Source organism: Cynocephalus volans, chromosome 10, assembly GCF_027409185.1.
Source record: "Cynocephalus volans isolate mCynVol1 chromosome 10, mCynVol1.pri, whole genome shotgun sequence".
In the NCBI taxonomy this organism is placed as follows: Eukaryota; Metazoa; Chordata; class Mammalia; order Dermoptera; family Cynocephalidae; genus Cynocephalus; species Cynocephalus volans.
The window spans coordinates 95,923,807-95,940,674 of record NC_084469.1 but is presented as its reverse complement, the minus strand read 5'-3'; the positions used below and the strand labels follow the sequence as shown (position 1 = coordinate 95,940,674).

The 16,868-nt window shown below is 49.4% G+C and overlaps 1 protein-coding gene across 3 annotated transcripts; it reads right to left on the bottom strand.

Moving 5' to 3' along the window:
* Positions 1-617: 617 nt before the first annotated feature.
* CREB3L3 (cAMP responsive element binding protein 3 like 3) lies at positions 618-10,677 on the bottom strand. Of its 3 annotated transcripts, none has more exons than XM_063112926.1 (10): positions 10,651-10,677; positions 10,052-10,180; positions 9,254-9,554; positions 8,411-8,529; positions 5,883-6,020; positions 4,856-4,962; positions 2,675-2,743; positions 1,442-1,526; positions 1,131-1,227; positions 618-931 (listed from the first exon to the last, which is right to left on the bottom strand). In XM_063112926.1, the coding sequence occupies exons 1-10, from the start codon at positions 10,675-10,677 to the stop codon at positions 618-620; spliced, it is 1,386 nt and encodes a 461-aa protein (XP_062968996.1). The 3 variants fall into 3 exon arrangements, with proteins under 3 accessions (XP_062968996.1, XP_062968998.1, XP_062968997.1); XM_063112928.1 differs by having other exon boundaries at positions 5,883-6,014; XM_063112927.1 differs by having other exon boundaries at positions 9,254-9,551.
* Between the last annotated feature and the right edge of the window lie 6,191 nt (positions 10,678-16,868).

The window sequence follows — 16,868 nt, the reverse complement described above, 5'->3', positions numbered from 1 at the left end:
AGGTGCTGAAGCGGCGTCTCGGCGGCCGCGGCTCCCGCCGGGGATGGGGGGCCCCAGACTCCCCTTCGGCCCCCACCGCACCCCCTGCACTCCGCTTCCGAGCCCGAACGGCGTTCTGTCAAAATACTTTATTGAGAATCAGGCAGTCTTAGAAAAGGGCGCGGCTGTGGGCCGAGGCCGCCCCGAAGTCTGCAGCGCACCCCGCGCTCCGCGGCCAGGGTCCCCGCAGTCTGGGCCGCTCCCTTCCCCCCGTGGGCGAGGGAGGCGGGGAGGTGCGCCGCGGCCGAGCTGCTGAGGCTCCCGTTGGGTCTGTCTGTCTGTCTGTCTGTCTGGGTCCGTGTCAGGCTGTGTGTTTGTCCGTTTCCTTCTGCGCCCCGGTCGGTCAGTGTGTGCGCTTCTCAGGCTTTGTCACCACACCTTTGTGCTGTGTCTGAGTGTCCATTTCCGCGTGGGCCTCGGGCAGTCCCTGGGTGTGTCGCTGTGAGTCTGTGTTTCTTCCTCCTGGCACCTCTGCAGGGGTCTCCGCCTCACCTCCAATCCCCGGGTTTGACGCCGTCCACTGCAGACCCCCGAAGTGCCCCTGGGCAGACGGGCCTGGGCGCACGACCCGGCGTTGCTCACAGCTCGTCCCCCGCCGCCTCCGTCCCAGCACGTTTCGGGCTGAGCACTGGCTTGGGTGCCACCCAGTCCAGCAGGGTGGCTCGGCCCAGCTTCTCCGTCATGTTGCCCAGGATGAGGGTCGAGTTGTCCAGCTCCCCAGTCGAATTGCCCAGGTCCGGTGTGTCCCGAAAGCCCCAGTCCAACCCGGGGCTGCCTGGAGACTTTTCGTGGGGTGTGCCAGCCTCGGGCCAGGGTCCCGGGGCCTCAGAGCCTGGCATGACGTCAGGGGCCACGCGGGATGCAGCATCGTTGTGCAGAGTCCTGGAGAAGACTAAGCAGACATGGGGGAGGCATGAGGGACAGGGTGGGGATTGGAGTCCTGTCCATCCTCTAGCCCCCAGCCTCAGGGAACAGTGGCACAGGGATCTCCTCCCCCGACCCCAGGAGCACAGGATGGTGATTTGGGGAGCCGAGGGGATTGTGCCCATGGTGCAGTCACAAGAGGAGGTTTGAGGGCAGGGCCCACCTACCTCGCACGGGTGTGAAGTCCCCGGAGCTCTCGGCTTTGTTGGCGGCGAAAGGGCTGATGGAGGGCAGGATGATGAGGGCAAAGGACAGCAGCAGGACCTGGCAGAGATGGGTACAGGGTCACCCCCTCCCCGTCCCCCGTGAGCACGCTCTTCCCATAGGCAGGAAAACTGAGGCCCAGAAGACCAGATTGTGCTTGAGCTGGGGCACGAGGCTCTGCTACTACTCGGACTCCCCTATCCCCGGGCCCCTCTGCCAAGGCCTAGGACCCTGTGTACCCTATGGGCCAGGGGGGCTGGGGGCCAGGACTCACTGCTATGCAGGTGCCTGTCTGGGCAGACTTGCTGGTGGACTGGACCACGATGGCCTGGAGTTTCTTCAGCTGCTCTAAGAGCGACCTTAGAGGGACAAGCAGGCCTTGGTTGAGCTCTGCAAGGCCAGAGTTGGGCTTCCCGTCCATTCCCAAGGTCTGCAGCCTCGCTGAAGTCTGAATTCCATCCACCCTTCAAGGCCCTGCTCCTCCTGGAAGTCCCAGACTCTCCGTCTTTGCATCAACAAATCTCCACTGAACACTCCACCCACTTGTCTGTCACCACCACCTCCCCCACCCAGACCTCCCTTATCATTCACTGGACAACTGGAAGCCAGCCCCAGCCTCTTCTCTGGTACCCCCAGGCCTCTCCTGTCCCCCCTTGGGTTCATGCTGCACACAACAGCCAGAGGGCACTTTTCAAATATGAATCAGCCCCTCCCAACCTTCCCAGGACTCCCACCTCACTTGAGATAAAAGCCCAAGTCCTCCCTGTGGCCCACAAGACCCTGCACAACCTGCCCTGTCCCCTCCCTCCCTCCCCCTCGCTCTCTCTGCTCCAGCCACAAGAGCCTCCTTGCTGTTTCTCCAACATGCCAGGCACAGTCCTGCCTCAGGACCTTTGCACATGCTGTGCCCTCTGTGCCAAAGACACTGTTCCCCCAGGTATTTTTGTAGGTGGTTCTTTCATTCATCAGGTCTCACCTAAAATGTCACCTCCTCGGAGAAGCCTTCTCTGACCTCTCTGTCTAAAAGAGACCCCTCACCACTCTCTAGCACTTCATCCTGATTTATTTTGATTCCCAGTATCTATGGCTATTTGAATGAAATTTCTATATTTTGTCTCCCACTAGACCATGAGTTCTAAGTGGAGAAACTGTGTCTGTTTTCTTGTGTTTTCTCCCTGTTGTGGTTCTGGTGCCCAGAACTACACCTGGTGCAGAGTAGATACTAAATAAATATTGACTGAATGAATGCTCTCCATAGAAGCAGGAGCAGTTCTCCAAAGCATCACGCTCTTAGCCTCCTCAGGGAGCACCTTCTCCCTAGCGAACTCCTACACATCCTTTGAGGCCCCAAGTCCAAATCTCCTCATCTATGCAACCAGCCCCCTTTATAGGTGGAGCCCTTATTCCCTGCTCTCTCCTGCCACCACACAGGCTTTCTGCCCTTCTGCCCCTGCAAGGAACTCTGGGGCTGTCCCCCATCCTCTGCCCCAGCTGGATCCAGACTCACAGATTTTGCTTCTCGAGATGCAAGACTTTTCTCTGCAACTCCTGATTCTGGGCAGTGCAGGCTGACATTCTGCAGGGACAATTACATAGTCATGTTCAGAATATGCCTGTCACCAATGGGCTCAACTGACATCTCCCTAGGATGCCCCACTTTACAGGCTGGGAACTCAAGGCCAGAGAGGGGAGGTCACTCATCCAAGGTCACCTGGCAAGTCTATGACGGGGCCAGGATTTGAACCCACCCACGTCTTCCTGGTTTCCAGATCCCATCTCTGCATTGGTGTGGGGGGCTTCATTCAAGGCTGGACCCCCAGGATTGGGAATGGAAATGCCAAACTCAGGCAGTGATGCTTACAGAACACAGGACAGGCAGGAACCTGGGAACCTGAGGATCCCCAAATTACAACCCTCTTCCTCCCTGTAACTTTGAGCCACTCCACTCTCAAATCTCAGTTCCCTCATTGTAAAATGGGGATACAATTACCCAGCTCATAGGGTGGTTGGAAGCACGACGTGAGTCACATGACTAAGGGATCACCAGATTGCACTTCAGAAACAGAATAGTGATCGTTTCATTTATGGTTCTGGAAGCCAGGCTGGAGAGCCCACCTTTCCCACCAATCTCAATCTGTAAATGTGGTCTTGACTCAGAGCACTCAGATGGAGACTGGAATATTCAAATCAGGGAATGAGGGTGGGCATGAGGCAGGTGTCTGTCCACATCTCCATTCCCAAGGCAGAGGTGAGTGGAAGATAGGAAGTAAGGATGTGGGACCAGAGGATTTTATGGGGAACTTTTTGACAAATCCCCATCAAAAGGCCTGAGACTCTTGGACCTGCCATAGATTCATTTTTCTTATGGAAAGCAGTGGGATTATGTGCTTTGTTCTCCAGAAAGATGTCTAAGGATCTAGGGCCCCTTTCCAGAAGGTAAGCCACACGTATAGCAACCAGAGAAGAGAATAAATTTCCCTACCGAAAAGCCCGCCTCTAAATAACTCATTGTATAAAGAAGAATTTATAATATAAATTAGGTAAGACCTAAGGACCAAATGATAATGATGATAATATGCATCAAAATGCATGGGGTGCAGCTAAAGCAGTGCTAAGAAGAAAATGCATAGCTGTAAATGAGCATACACATTTAAAAGTTGGTGAAAGAACAAAAGAATAACCCTCACTTAAAATAATAAAGAAAGGAGGGCTGACCAATTACCTCACTTGGTTAGAAAGCGGTGTTATAACACCAAAGTCAAGGGTTTGGATCCCCATACCGGCCAGCTGCCCCCCCCAAAAGGAAAAAGGAATAAAGGATATTATAAAGATAAGAATAGAAATGAGTAAACTAGAAAACAAAAATACAAGTGGGTGAAAGGAAAAGAGGGGAATTCATTCTTTGATAAAGATAGTAAAATAGACAAACCTCTAGCAAGATTCATCAAGAAAATAATAGAGAAGTTACAAATAAACAACATGAAGAATTAAAAAGGGTACAACTGCAGATATTGTAGAGATTAAAAAATAATAGGGGGGAATTATGAACAATTTTATGTCAATAGATTTGAAATGGACAACTTCCAAGGAAAAGATGACATCCCATACTGACTCCAGAAGAAATAGAGAACACACATAGACGTGTAACATTCAATAAATTCATCCTTGGTTGAAAAGTGTGTTTCATTTGTTTGTTTGTTTATGGGCTTTTTTGTTGTTGTTGTTGTTGTTTAAGAATAGAGAGCCTGTCCCCTCAGTATCCTAAGTGAGATAAGACAGAGGTGATTAGATGAGATTTGGGTTTTTAGCTTGAGAAAGTTCTGCCAAGAATGAGCTTCCCTCCATCTTTCCATCACCCAAGGAAGCCACGACAGCTGGGGACCAGTATTGCTCAGGCAAGAAAGTCAGTGCCCTATTCTCAGACGAGAGTCAGGACAGGATGGGTCGCACCTTATCCTTTCTTGCCACCACATCTTCCAGGGGGTAAAGCAATCCCAAAACCCTTGCCTTGTGCTATCTCTACGCTTCCTTCCATCTCTGTAATCACTACAAAAAAATAGTCTCTCCCAGAGAGGGAAATCAATCCTAATTTTGTCAAGCCCTAAAACATGTGACCTTAGCCACTTCGCACCCCCATCTCTGGGCCTCAGTTTCCCCTGTGAGTGTAGAATCCACGGCCCAGCACTACCGAGTCTCCAGACCATCGATATATTCCTTCTTCTTTTTCCTGCTTTCTTGGGCTGACTGTTTGTTCCGGATTTTCCGACGGATTTTTTTCAGCACTCGCTCCTCGTACTGCCGAGTGAAACAGGGAAAGGGCTCAGTCAATCTGGACAGTCCTTTCTGTTGTCCTGACCCGGGGACCTGGTGCAGACTCCTAATGACTTGAAGACCAGCTTTCCTCACCCCAAATTCTTTCAGTTTCTAGGAGGCTCCTGGGTTCTGATGGTTTTCCCAGCTCCTAATCCTATAAAATTAGCTTTTCTCGGTAGCTGGCTGGCACAGGGATCAAACCCTGCACCTTGGTTTTAGCAGCACCACACTCTAACCAATTGAGCTAGGCGGCCAGCCCCCCCAGCCTACCAAATTAACTGACAGACTTTCTGCATTGGTGCCATCCTGCCCCCTTGTGACCATCTCTGGGAACAGCCCCTTTCTCTGCCCTGTTAAGACCCATTGATGTTTTCAGATGTAAATGGCAAACGCAGGTATTGATGTTGAATGAAACAGACGGGATGGGGCACTGCGGCGAGCTAGAGAGCCCCAGCCTCTACTCAGCTGCTGGTGGCTGCATGTGGAGGTGTGAAAATAGGAAAGAGGAACCTCAGTTACTCACTTATGTGAAATCTCCTGGTCCGAAAAATGTTAGCAACCAACTCAAACATTTATAAAGTGCAGTATAGTCCAACCAAAACACGTCTGCAGGATATGCCTGGCATGCATACACAGTTTGTAAGCTCTGGTTTAGGAGGGGCAATGATTATGCATGACGGTCACAAAGAAGTCCACTGCACCCACACTGCCACTACCTGAAGTCCACCTTTCATTCTTGAGTGTCAAGAGTTGCTCTCTCTGAGTTGAATTTAGAACGGGGCTTCTGGCTAATTTTTCTAGCTCTGGGGACAGATATGTCCTAGTATTTTAGTGCAGGCAGACTAAAGGAGGCAGCTATGGGAAAGAAGGAGAGAACCGGAGCCAAGGGCCCCCCAACTCACCTTGGTGAGGGGTAGCTGGGTGGGCAGGGTGATACCTTCTTTGGCCAGCAGCCTCTTCTCGTCTTCTGTCAGCACCAGCTCCTGACATTGGTCAGGCCCAGGTCGCAACAGGTGTGGGGCTGCTGAGTGAGGCTGATGCTGTGGGGAAAAAGCAGAGGAATTGCATTGGGGCCAAGGAAACCAACAGCCTCTCAGAAATGAAAGAGACATCAAATGCGAGACATTTTCAATCCATTTCACGGTAGGATCTCCACCGGCAACAGGGCTGCAAATAACACACACGCGGTCTTTTGACTCAGCCATTCTGCTTCCAGGAATGATCCTACAGATGTCTGCACATGTGTGCGAAAGGACCCAGGCACCAGGTTTTTCACTTCTTCGATTAATAGTCATTCAACAACCATGTCTTGGGTACCTACTATATGCCAGGCAGTGTTCCAGGCTCTGAACCTTCATTGCAGAGATGTCTGCAATAGCAAATGATTGGAAGCGATAGAAATAGCCAACAAATAGGGAAGAGGTTAGATCAAGTGTGTCCCAGTCCATACGATGGAGTACTACACAGCTGTGAAAAAGGATGGGACCTTCCATATCACGACATGAAGTAAATGCCATGACAAAGTGTCAAGTTAAAAAAAATAAGGGGGCAGAACGGTGTCACGTGTTGCGTGCTACTTTCTACGCTGACCTAAAAACAAGGAGGAGGAGGAAGAATCTCTTTGGAAGGAGACATTAGAACTTAGGTGGGATCTGAGTGACCAGTAACTGGGGCTGGGGGAGGGAAGTTGTCCCCACACAGCCAGTTGTGCCTTTGGGACTTGGACCATGTGAACACATTTGCCTATTCTATTCCCCCAATTTTTTTTTTTTTTAGATGACCGGTAAGGGGATCTCAACTCTCAGCACGGTGTTGTCAGCACCACACTCAGCCAGTGAGCTAACCGGCCATCCCTATATAGGATCCGAACCCGTGGCCTTGGTGTCATCAGCACCGCACTCTCCCGAGTGAGCCATGGGCAGGCCTATTCCCCAAAGTTTTAATTGAATTTAAGTTATAAAAAATAAACATTTAGAATGAAAGAAACTTGTTATCAGAGTGTCAAAGTCTTAAAAACGTCACACCCTGGACTCGGAGACTCAGAAATGAAGGGGGGGAAATATCTGTCCTGAAGGGTGATCTTGTCTCCCCCCTGCCAGTCCCTGTCCACAGCACCTTTGCCGAGAGCCACGTGGCATCTGGTGAGACCTCATGGCAAGCGCGTTTTCCCTCCTGCTGAGCTGGACTGTGGCTCCCCTTAGCGTGCCCACTGGTGGCTGTTCTGCCCTCTCCAAGGGCAGAAGAGCTGTCCCTCCTGGCAGGACTGGACTTTATCACTTCTGCCTGGAACGACTAACCGGGACCACTGTCTGCCTGTCCGTCTCTTCCTCTTCCCGCCTCATCTTCTCTATTAATCACCCTTCACGGGCCACCCTGTCACTCCTTGGTTCAAACTCCACTATCTAGACTTGGAGGTCATTGATCAGCCCAACCAGGATGCAAGCCTTTGTGTCTGTCCGCATCTGAGAAACGGGAATAAAGTCCCCCATATCCCAAGGTTGCTGACATGTAGAACAATTATATGAAAAAAAATGATGCATTTATAAAAGGCAGTTATTTCCAAAGCAGCCATGCTCTTTTCCCATCCTTCGAGGCCTGTTGAAGTGCCACCTCCTCCAAGAAGCCTTCCTGGATCTACCTGATGCTCCGGGCTCTCTCCCTCGTCTTTACAGCTCCGTGAGCAGTGAGCCTCCCCATCTTGACTGTGAGATCCTAGAGGCTGAGCATACAGCTGGTACTCACTGTATGTCTCAGAAGTTGCCAGGGACACCCCGGCCTTCCCTTGAGATTGTCAGGATGACTTTGGTGTCAGAGAAGTAGGAGTTCAAACCCTGGCTCTGCTGCTTGCACGCTGTGTGACTTTGGGTTTGTGGCTTAACCTCTCTGGGCTCCGACTTTCTCATCTGCGAGATGCGGACACCAATGGGGTTATCAGATGCGTCTATGGGTGTGTGAAGCCCTTGGCAGGGTAGATGGCCCTCAGCCATTGTGCAATAGACCCCATAGGCCGGCCCAGGGAACAAGCCTGCAGCAGCTGTGTGGCTTAGGGCAAACGACTGAACCTCTCTGTGCCCGTTTCCTCATATGAAAAATTAAGATAATAAAAGCCCCAATCTTTAGGGTTGCTGTGAATTTAAAGATGATAAGTTTAAAGCATTTAGAACAGTGCCTGCTATATAGCAGGTACTTGGTAAGATTTAGTTATTTATTTTTAGTGTTTACTACTACTGCAGTGGGAAGTGCCCCAGCCCGGGAGATAGTGAACCCAGGACTGGAATCCAATGACTTGCTCGCATGTGACCTTGGGCCAATCCCAGCCCCTTTCTGTAACTCCGTTTTCCAGTCTCCAAAATGGGGATATTAGGACTCCATGAACTGCAGTGGCCCCTGTAGCTCCGATGCCCCTGGGAATGGGGTGGGGAATTCTCACCAGGTCCCCAGTGCTGCCGGAGAGGAGCAGGTCTTTCACCGTGAGATTGCAGCGCAGGGGCGAGTCAGCCAGCCTGGCCTGCTCCTCAGCGTAGAGGCCTCCTCCTGGGCTCCACATTTCTGACAGGGCAGATGGGGACAGAGACAGGGTGGGTGTCAGGCAGGGGCACCTGAGCTCTCGGCCTCCATCTGCCTCCTCCAGGCAGTCTGCCTGGATTGATTCTATGGTGCTTAGAACTTCAGACAGAACTTGGGATCCCCAAGGCCTGGGCTGAAGGGGACAGCCCTCACTGGTACCTCAGTCTCCCCTCTCCTGCAAGATGGAAACCAAATTCATCAGGGCATGTCTCTGTCTGTCCCACAAGGTTAAAGAAGGCAGAGGACATTGTCAGGGGACCTATTGCCAGTCCAGGAGGGAGTGGCTGTTATCACGCAGGATTATAGGCCAGATCTGCAGCCAGCCTGGCCTTATCTCCCCTGTGGGGCAGGGAAAAGAACTGATTCACCTCTGGCTCCCTCCCTCCTGGCACCTAGCACACAACAGGCCTGCTGCCCGAGTTCACAAACTTTGGGTCAGGTAGCCCTTATCTTAAACCTTGACAGGGCAGAGCTGTGTGACCTTGGGTAAGTGACTTCACCTCTCTGAGCCTCAGTTTCACCAACTCTCCAATAGGATGAATAAGAGCTTGTTGCAAGGCTCAAGGGACAAAGGATGCCTCAGCGGCAGCAGACCTCCAGCCAGAGCTCTGCCTGGTACACCAGGGGTGCCCAGTCAAAGTGTGGTCATGTGTGTACAACGTCTGGAACAGGTGAGGGCACTGGGCAGAGACACAGCAGAACTCACCTAGATCTATGGCCACTGAGGACTCCAGCACTTGGGTCACTGGCCCCGGGGTCCTGGTGGGGCATGGGGGCCCAGGACAGTAGGAGAGGCGGGGCCCCTTGCCAGGCTCGGCAAGATGGCAGCCAGCTGGGATGGCGGCTGGTCCGCTGCGTGGAGGGGTGTCCTGGGGGTCGGAGGGCAAGTCTTCAGAAATGCCACTGTCACTGGCTGCAGGAGACCAGAGTGGTGAGCTGGGCACTGAGTCTCCAGAGCCCAGGATGGAGCTGAGAAAGTCATCAGAGTCCTGACCTGGCAGGCCCTGCTGGGGTGGAGAGGAAGGGGTAGGAATTAGCAGATCCACACGCTGCTCTAGATTGCTGTGTGACTCTGGACAAACCACTGACCCTCTCTGGGCATAGATGTCTTTTCCCCAGTTGGAGCTAATGCTCCTTCCTCCTGGGGTTTTTGGGGCTCAAATGCAACATATGGCATGGAAACACCCAGACAGAGAGGCACGAGCCCCAAATCTGAGTTTGGACCCAACTCCAAATTGCTGTGTGACCTTGGACAAGTTACCGCCCCTCTCAGGGCCTCCATTTCCCCACCTGTAAGAAGGAGCTGAAGCTATCTGCCCCTTGGGGTTGTTGAGAGGTAAAAACGGAATAACGTGCTCTGCTAAAATCAAGCACCGTGAGCTATAATTGCCGCATCGAGCCGAGGCAAGTGCTGGCTCGGTTCCGGCAAGTCAAAGACCTCCCTGGGGCCTCAGTCTGTCCACTCAGAGCTCTACAGCTGGGGTGTCAGGAGTGAGCTTGTCACCTGGTCCTCGAGGTGGCCCCAATCCTCGCCCATCTCTACGTGTCTCAGGATGCCATCCTGCCGGTCAAACAGGAGATCCAGAAGCTCCAGACTGTCGATGGGGCCCATGGGGCCAGAAGAGGATGCCATCTGGGGCAGAGAGGGACAGACATGGGGGGGTATGGAGCCCCCTCTCCTCCCCACCTCCCATCTGCACACCACCCCTAGCTCCTCCCAGCTCAAGTGCAATCCCCACTCAGCCCCCAGGTTGGGCCAACCGCTGCCCCTGCTTCCATATCCAAATCTGTACTGCAGGGCTGATACAGAAAGTCCTAGGGCACCAGAGCCGGGTTTCTTTAGAAAGTTCTAGAGAGAGATGCACCGTGGAGCTAGCCTCTCCTGCATTCTCAGCCTGCCCAAGATCCCCCTCCTGGGAGGCAGGGAGACCTGGGAGAGAGACCAGAGCCTCACCTGAACAGAGGCATGATTTTGTTCTTTGCGTTTTTCTCCCTGGGCCTCAGTCTTCCCATCTGTGCAATGGGGGTGGGGTTTCCTTCCAGCTCTGGCAGCTCGGGGAGGGTTTCTCGGCATAGTTCCCCCATGGACGCAGCGGGACTCACCTTTCCAGCTGCTAAATCCCCATTCATGGGCCCAGCCAGCTCTGCCTCCAGATGCTTCCTGGGTCTCTGCTCCGAGCTAGAGGTCCACCCACCAGCAGGCTCCCCAGGCTCGCTCGCTCCTCTCCTGGGCTCTGTCGCTGCCACCCCCAAAAGATGCTGAAATAGCCCCAGGGAGCTCCCAGCCCACCCCCCGGCAGGCTGGTTGGTGGACAGGGTGGATGGACGGGGCTAAGGACCAGTGACACCCGCGCAGGCTGGGGCAGGGGAGGGGAGACCGTTATCTCCGTGTTTTGTGATGTTCCAGCCCTCAGTGAGCAAAGACCAAAGTCTGGGTGCCTCGCTTTGCCATGACCTCTCCCCTACTTACGGGGACTGTTTCTCTTCAGAGTCCCCGGATGTCAGATTGCAGGAGAGTCTGGGGCCCCTAGACAGGTCCTGTCCACTCCCAGGACAGAATAAAACCAGGAGGACCAGCCCCGGCCTTTTGCTAAAGCCGGTCCCTCTGCCAGGAACTCCATTCTCTCATCTGAGCTGGAAACCTCCTGCCCACCCTCCAAGACCGGTTCTGATGCCAAGTCCTCCACAGCCAAATCCGAGTAATCAATTCTTTCTAGAAGCTTCTGTCGTTCATTGAGCTGATCAATATTTGTTGAGCCCAACTTGTTTCTACCTCAGGGCCTTTGCACCTGCTATTCCTTGTGCCTGGAACTCTCTCCTGTCCCCTCGTTCCTCCCAACCCCGCTGTGTCATTATGTTGACATATTCATGAAGTTTTGATATTTGTAAATCAGCCCACATAGTGGAGAGGCCGTCTCTGATGCCCCCACCCCCCAACAGAGAGGAACCCCTGCCCATACTATTTATCACATCGTTGTTTTCATGGAACCCCAAACTATTTACAATTTCTTTATTTGTTTGCTTACTTGTCACTGTCTTCTCATTAACCTCCCCCCACTCCCCAGGCTGTGAGGATCTCAGGGGCCAGGATAGAGTCTCTCTTGTTCACTCCTGGGAAAGGGCCTGGCATACAGTCGGTGCTCAAGCAGCTCTTACTCACTGAGCACCTCCTCTATGCCAAGCACGGTTTTAGGCACTAGGGATAGAGTGAGGAATAAGCGAGCCCATAAATGCACAAACAATCCAGGAATCCAAGACATGAGTAAGTGCTACTGAGAAACTGCGTGTGACCCTGGGAAGAAACAACAGAGCTGGAAAAGCCCCCTTTTAGACGATGACATTTAAGCACAGTCCTGAATGATGACATAGAGCCAGCCATGGGGAGGTTGAGGAGCAAGATGTCTCAGACTGAAGAAACAGCACGTGCAAAGGCCCTGGGGCAGGACTGAGCTTCGACAGTTGGAGGAACAGCCAGGAGGCCCGTGTGGCTGCAGCAGAATGAGGAGGGGAGGGCAGAGAGGGGACCGAGCAGGTCATGCAGGACCTCATGGGCTGTGAGGAGGAGTTTGGTTTATACTAAGTACAGCAGGAAGCTGCTGGAAGTTCAGTGAATGATAATTAAATCAAGCCGTCTGTGTGCTGGGCATGATGCTGGGTGCCAGGCTGAGAGTGGTAACTCAAACACTCGCCTTGCTTTCAAGAAATTCACACCCTGGTTGACATTTTTCAATGGAACAGTTCTCGTTTACTCATGCAGCAAAGTTTAATGCAGGGCTACCATGTGCCATGCTTGATGTGGGCCTTTTTTTGTTTGGCGCTGGCCACTACGGGGATCCGTACCCTCAACTGTGGTGTTGTAACACCTGATGTGGCTTTTATCTGACGATAAGTCACATGACAGCAGTTGCCCATCATCCATTGCTGTCACAACTGGGGGGTGCTCCTGGCATGGAGTGGGTGGACGCAGGGATGCTGCTCAGCACCTGCAGTGCCCAGGACACCCCACCACTGAGAGTGACACAGCTCTGATGTTCACAGTGCTGAGGGGGAGAGATCCTGATTATGGTAACTGTGCCCCTCTGGATGCTGGTAAAATTATCTTCTTCTCAGCCTCCTGACTTTTCTCACTTCCTTTTAAACCACTCTGTGCTGGATGTTTAGGGAATTTGCTTGGTTTGCTTTCATGATCCCAGTCTTAATATTTATCCAGCATTTGCTGTGGAGGCTCTTTTCCAAAGCAGTCACAACAGGCAAGTGAATTAAGTGAAGTTTGGCTCCTGGACATCTGTCTGCCTCTCCTCAACCCATTTGTGACTCTCAGGAACCCTAGTGCCCTTAAAACACATCTCTTCCTCCTCCTCTTATCAAAATCTGCTGGAAGAAATTCATCATTTACACCTTAGTGTGAATTTAGACCACCCAGTCCCCCTCCAAAGGACATTTGTATTTTAAATCTTTTTGTAAATAATTATGAACTTTAGAAGGCTTCAGTACACTCTAATAAAGAGATTTCAGGTATCTGTGAACAGGCAGATGAGAATAAGTGTTTGAACAGGAGGACTTTTCAGTGCCCTTGACATCATACTGATTCATCTGCTGAATGTGATTATGTATTTCAAAGCCATGCTAAGTTGGAATCTAAAGTAAAATTCCAACAGTAGTTTTCACCAACATGTTTAAGTGTGAAACACAACCCCAAAAGATGCTGCAGTCAAACAAGGCTGAAGAACACTGAGTTTAAAAAAATAGCTTTGCAGGATTGATCAGAGCCTTTACAATGCTCCATAAGGCTCTTAAAGGGAACAGAGTTTGTAGCATTTCTCAAACATAGTTGCATATGTGTGAATTTTGCTTTTAATTTTTACTTGGCTTATTCTGAACTATTTCTGACATTAGAAAATGTAAAATAACTAAAATAAAAAGGACTGACAATATCAGATGTTGGTGGATGATGTGGAGCAACTGGAACTCTCAAGCAATGTCAGTGGAAATCAAAATGGCCCAACCATTTTGGGAAACTTCGGAATATTGGTCAATCTTTTATAAAGTTAAACATTTTCTATGTGAATTAACAATTTCATTCCTAGGTATTTACCTAAGAGAAATGGAGATGTATGTTCAGAGAAAGACTTGTATGTAAAGGTTCGTAGCAGCTTTATTCATAGTCGTCCCAAACCTGAAACAACTTAAACATCCAACAATAGGTGGATAAACAAATTGGTATATCCAGACAACACAACTCTGCTCAGCAGTAAAAAGAAGCAAAATATTAATCCATGCAACAGCATGATGAATCTCAAATGCATCATGCTGAGTAAAAGAAGCCAGACATAAGAGTATACAGCATGTGATTTCATTGACATGAAACCCAGAAAATAGTCAAAGTGATCTTTGGTGAGTGGTTGCCTGGGGCAGAGTGGAAAATTAAATGCACAGGGACATGGATGAACATTCCAGAGGAGTGATTTTTTTTTCTTGCACCTGGCCCACTACAGGGATCCGAACACTTGACCTGGATGATAATATTCTCTATCTTATTTTTAGTGGTGGTTATATGGGTATATAACATTATCAAAACTCACCAAATCAAACCCCTGTGTTTTTTTTATTATAAATTAATTATACTACAATAAAAAGTATAAAGAGATAGATAATCAACAGCCATGTCCATAAGACATTTAACAAAATAGCCAAAATATCCATCAATGGGGGATTGCTTGAATACAGCCTGATGCATTCACATAGTAGAACATTATGTGGCTGTGAAAATGAATGAGGGGTGGTAAAGGGACATGAAAATCATCTACATTGTATGTTGATAAATTAAATTTTTAAAAACAAATAAAATTTTTTTTTAAAGAAAATAAATGAGGGGTACTGTGTTCACTCACATGGGACAATATTCAAAATACATAGTTTAACTCAGTGTTCCTCAACTTTTTTATTTCCCTCCCAACACACAGGGAGCCTTTTGAGATATTTTTTCCCAACTGTCCCCCCCACATTATGAAATTTTAATACCATAGACATACTGTGCATCTGTTTGTGTAGAGTATGCATACGGGGGTACTTCAAAAACTTTGTGGAAAGATTTGTGTTATCTTTTAACCTCATTTTCCCACGAACTTTTTAAAGTACCCTCATATTTGTTCTTTATACATAAAAAGAGTAAGATTCCCTTTTGCCCCTTAAGAACCTTTTTTTCACCCCCTTTCAGGGCAATAACACCCCACTGAGAATATTAAGTGAAAACTGAAGGTGCAGAATGGACGGTATGTATGTGTGTGTGAAAAGGGAAAATGAATGTCTGTATGTATTTTTTTGTATACTTATAAAATATCTCTACAATGAGACACAAGAATTTGGAAAACGTGGTAGCCTTCAGGGCTGGGGGTCGGTAGAGGAGAGGGGGAAGGGATCACTTAAACTTTTGGAATATTGCACCTGTTATATGTATTCCAACAAAGAAGTACAATTTCACTTAAAAAAAAATTACAAGTGAAATGTGGGCCATACGTTCTCTATAGTTTTCTAATACAAGCTTACCTTGCCTTGGAGTTGGTTTTTAGGAACTGCCTGTCTGATTCACCTGTGTCTTCAAAACCCTGCCTCCCCGCTGGGACCAGCGGCCTCCCCGCTGGGACCAGCGGCCTCCCTGGAAGCATCCCTTAAATAGGGACGACGTCTCTCTTTCATTATTATCGCTTTGTACTTCAGAACACTAAAGTATCAGTGGTTGCCAGCCAAGCCGTGCCAGGAGGCAGTTTCCTTATATCCATGCTTTTCTCACTGACCCCTCTTCCTTTCCATTCCTAAAGATACTGTAAAGAAAAATGTAACTTTAATATCCGTAGTTTTGTAACAAATGCTTGCTAAAAACATTTCAAGTAAAGCAGCTTCTAAGGGGCCATATAAAGGTCAGGCCTGAGCACACTAAACATTCCAAGGAAGGGAATGACCCCCACCCAGTTCCAGGAACTGACTAGTTCCTTATCTAAAGGCCACCTGGCCAGACCCCGGGGAAGATAAACGATTGAGAAATGTGCTGTTCCTTATCGGGGTGCCAGCCAGCCTGCTAAAACCTACCTGTAAATCTAAAGGCGACACAGATAACCAACAACTCATCCTGTCACTAAAAAACTGTATAAAAAGTGCTTGTATTGTAAACTCAGGGCCGTTTCTGTCCTGAAGACGGAGCGACCCCAGCATGCTGGAAATAAAAAAACCTCTTGCTTGATTGTAGCGATCTCTGTCTCATGGTCTTTGTGAAGGGAGCCATCCTGGTGTGTGGGATTTGTGCATGGTGCACAGGTCTTACAATACCTTAAGTGGAATCTGACAGTGCAGAGGGGAAAAGTGCTCAAAGTACTGGACTAATTCCAGCTAACATGTAAATGACTGAAATCAGGCTCATATATTGCTTTTTCTTGGGATCATTTACACCTTTTTTTCCATTTACTTATTTTTATTTTTATTTCAATTACACATTCTAATGGGGTTTGGAGAAATCATAGTCGAAATCCAGATTAGTTATTAGGTTTTTGTCCAGGGCAAAAATCACCCCCCTCAGATATTACTCAGGCAAACTGGTTCTAGCTAAAGTGTAAATGACTGATGTCAAGCTCATATATTTCCTTTCTTGGGAGCATTTACATGTTCTAAAGGGGTTTGAAGGAACTGTAGCTCAAAAATTTGTTCCTAGCTTTTTTTCCCCCAGGGCAAGAAAGATCACTTATCTCAGATGTTACTTAGATATAACTAGATCTAGTCAAAATGTGAATGACTGGTATCAGGTGAATGTATTACTTTCCTTAAGACCATTTGTATTTTCTCACAGAGGCTGAAGGAACTGCAGCCCAGGTCTATGTCTGCTTTCAACTTTTTGCTCAGGGCAAATCCTTCCCTCTGTGGGTCTCAGATGCACTCGGGTGGCAGCAGGCCCCAAAGCCACTGGATTTATTGTGAAAAGCCATAAGATTATAATATTCAAGCTCAAATACATAAACATACAAGTTTTGTATCTGCAAAACCCCAGCATCTAGTTTAGGGTATGCAAGAATGTCTTCCTGAATCTTTCCTAAGCAGAGATTGCATACGGTACCAGCTTCTATTTTTTTTTTTTTTTTTTAAAGATGACCGGTAAGGGGATCTTAACCCTTGACTTGGTGTTGTCAGCACCAAGCTCACCCAGTGAGCAAACCGGACATCCCTATATGGGATCCGAACTCATGGCCTTGGTGTTATCAGCACCACACTCTCCCGAGTGAGCCACAGGCCGGCCCTGGTACCAGCTTCTAGCTCAGAGAAGCATTAGTTACAAA

Coding starts and splice junctions, on each gene's coding strand:
- CREB3L3 (XM_063112926.1), bottom strand. CDS start 10,677: ATGAATGGGGATTTAGCAGCTGGAAAG. Junction 8,530..9,253: donor CTCAGTGGCCATAGATCTAG/GTGAGTTCTGCT, acceptor CTGCCCTGTCAG/AAATGTGGAGCCCAGGAGGA. Junction 2,744..4,855: donor ATCGATGGTCTGGAGACTCG/GTAGTGCTGGGC, acceptor TTGTCCCTGCAG/AATGTCAGCCTGCACTGCCC.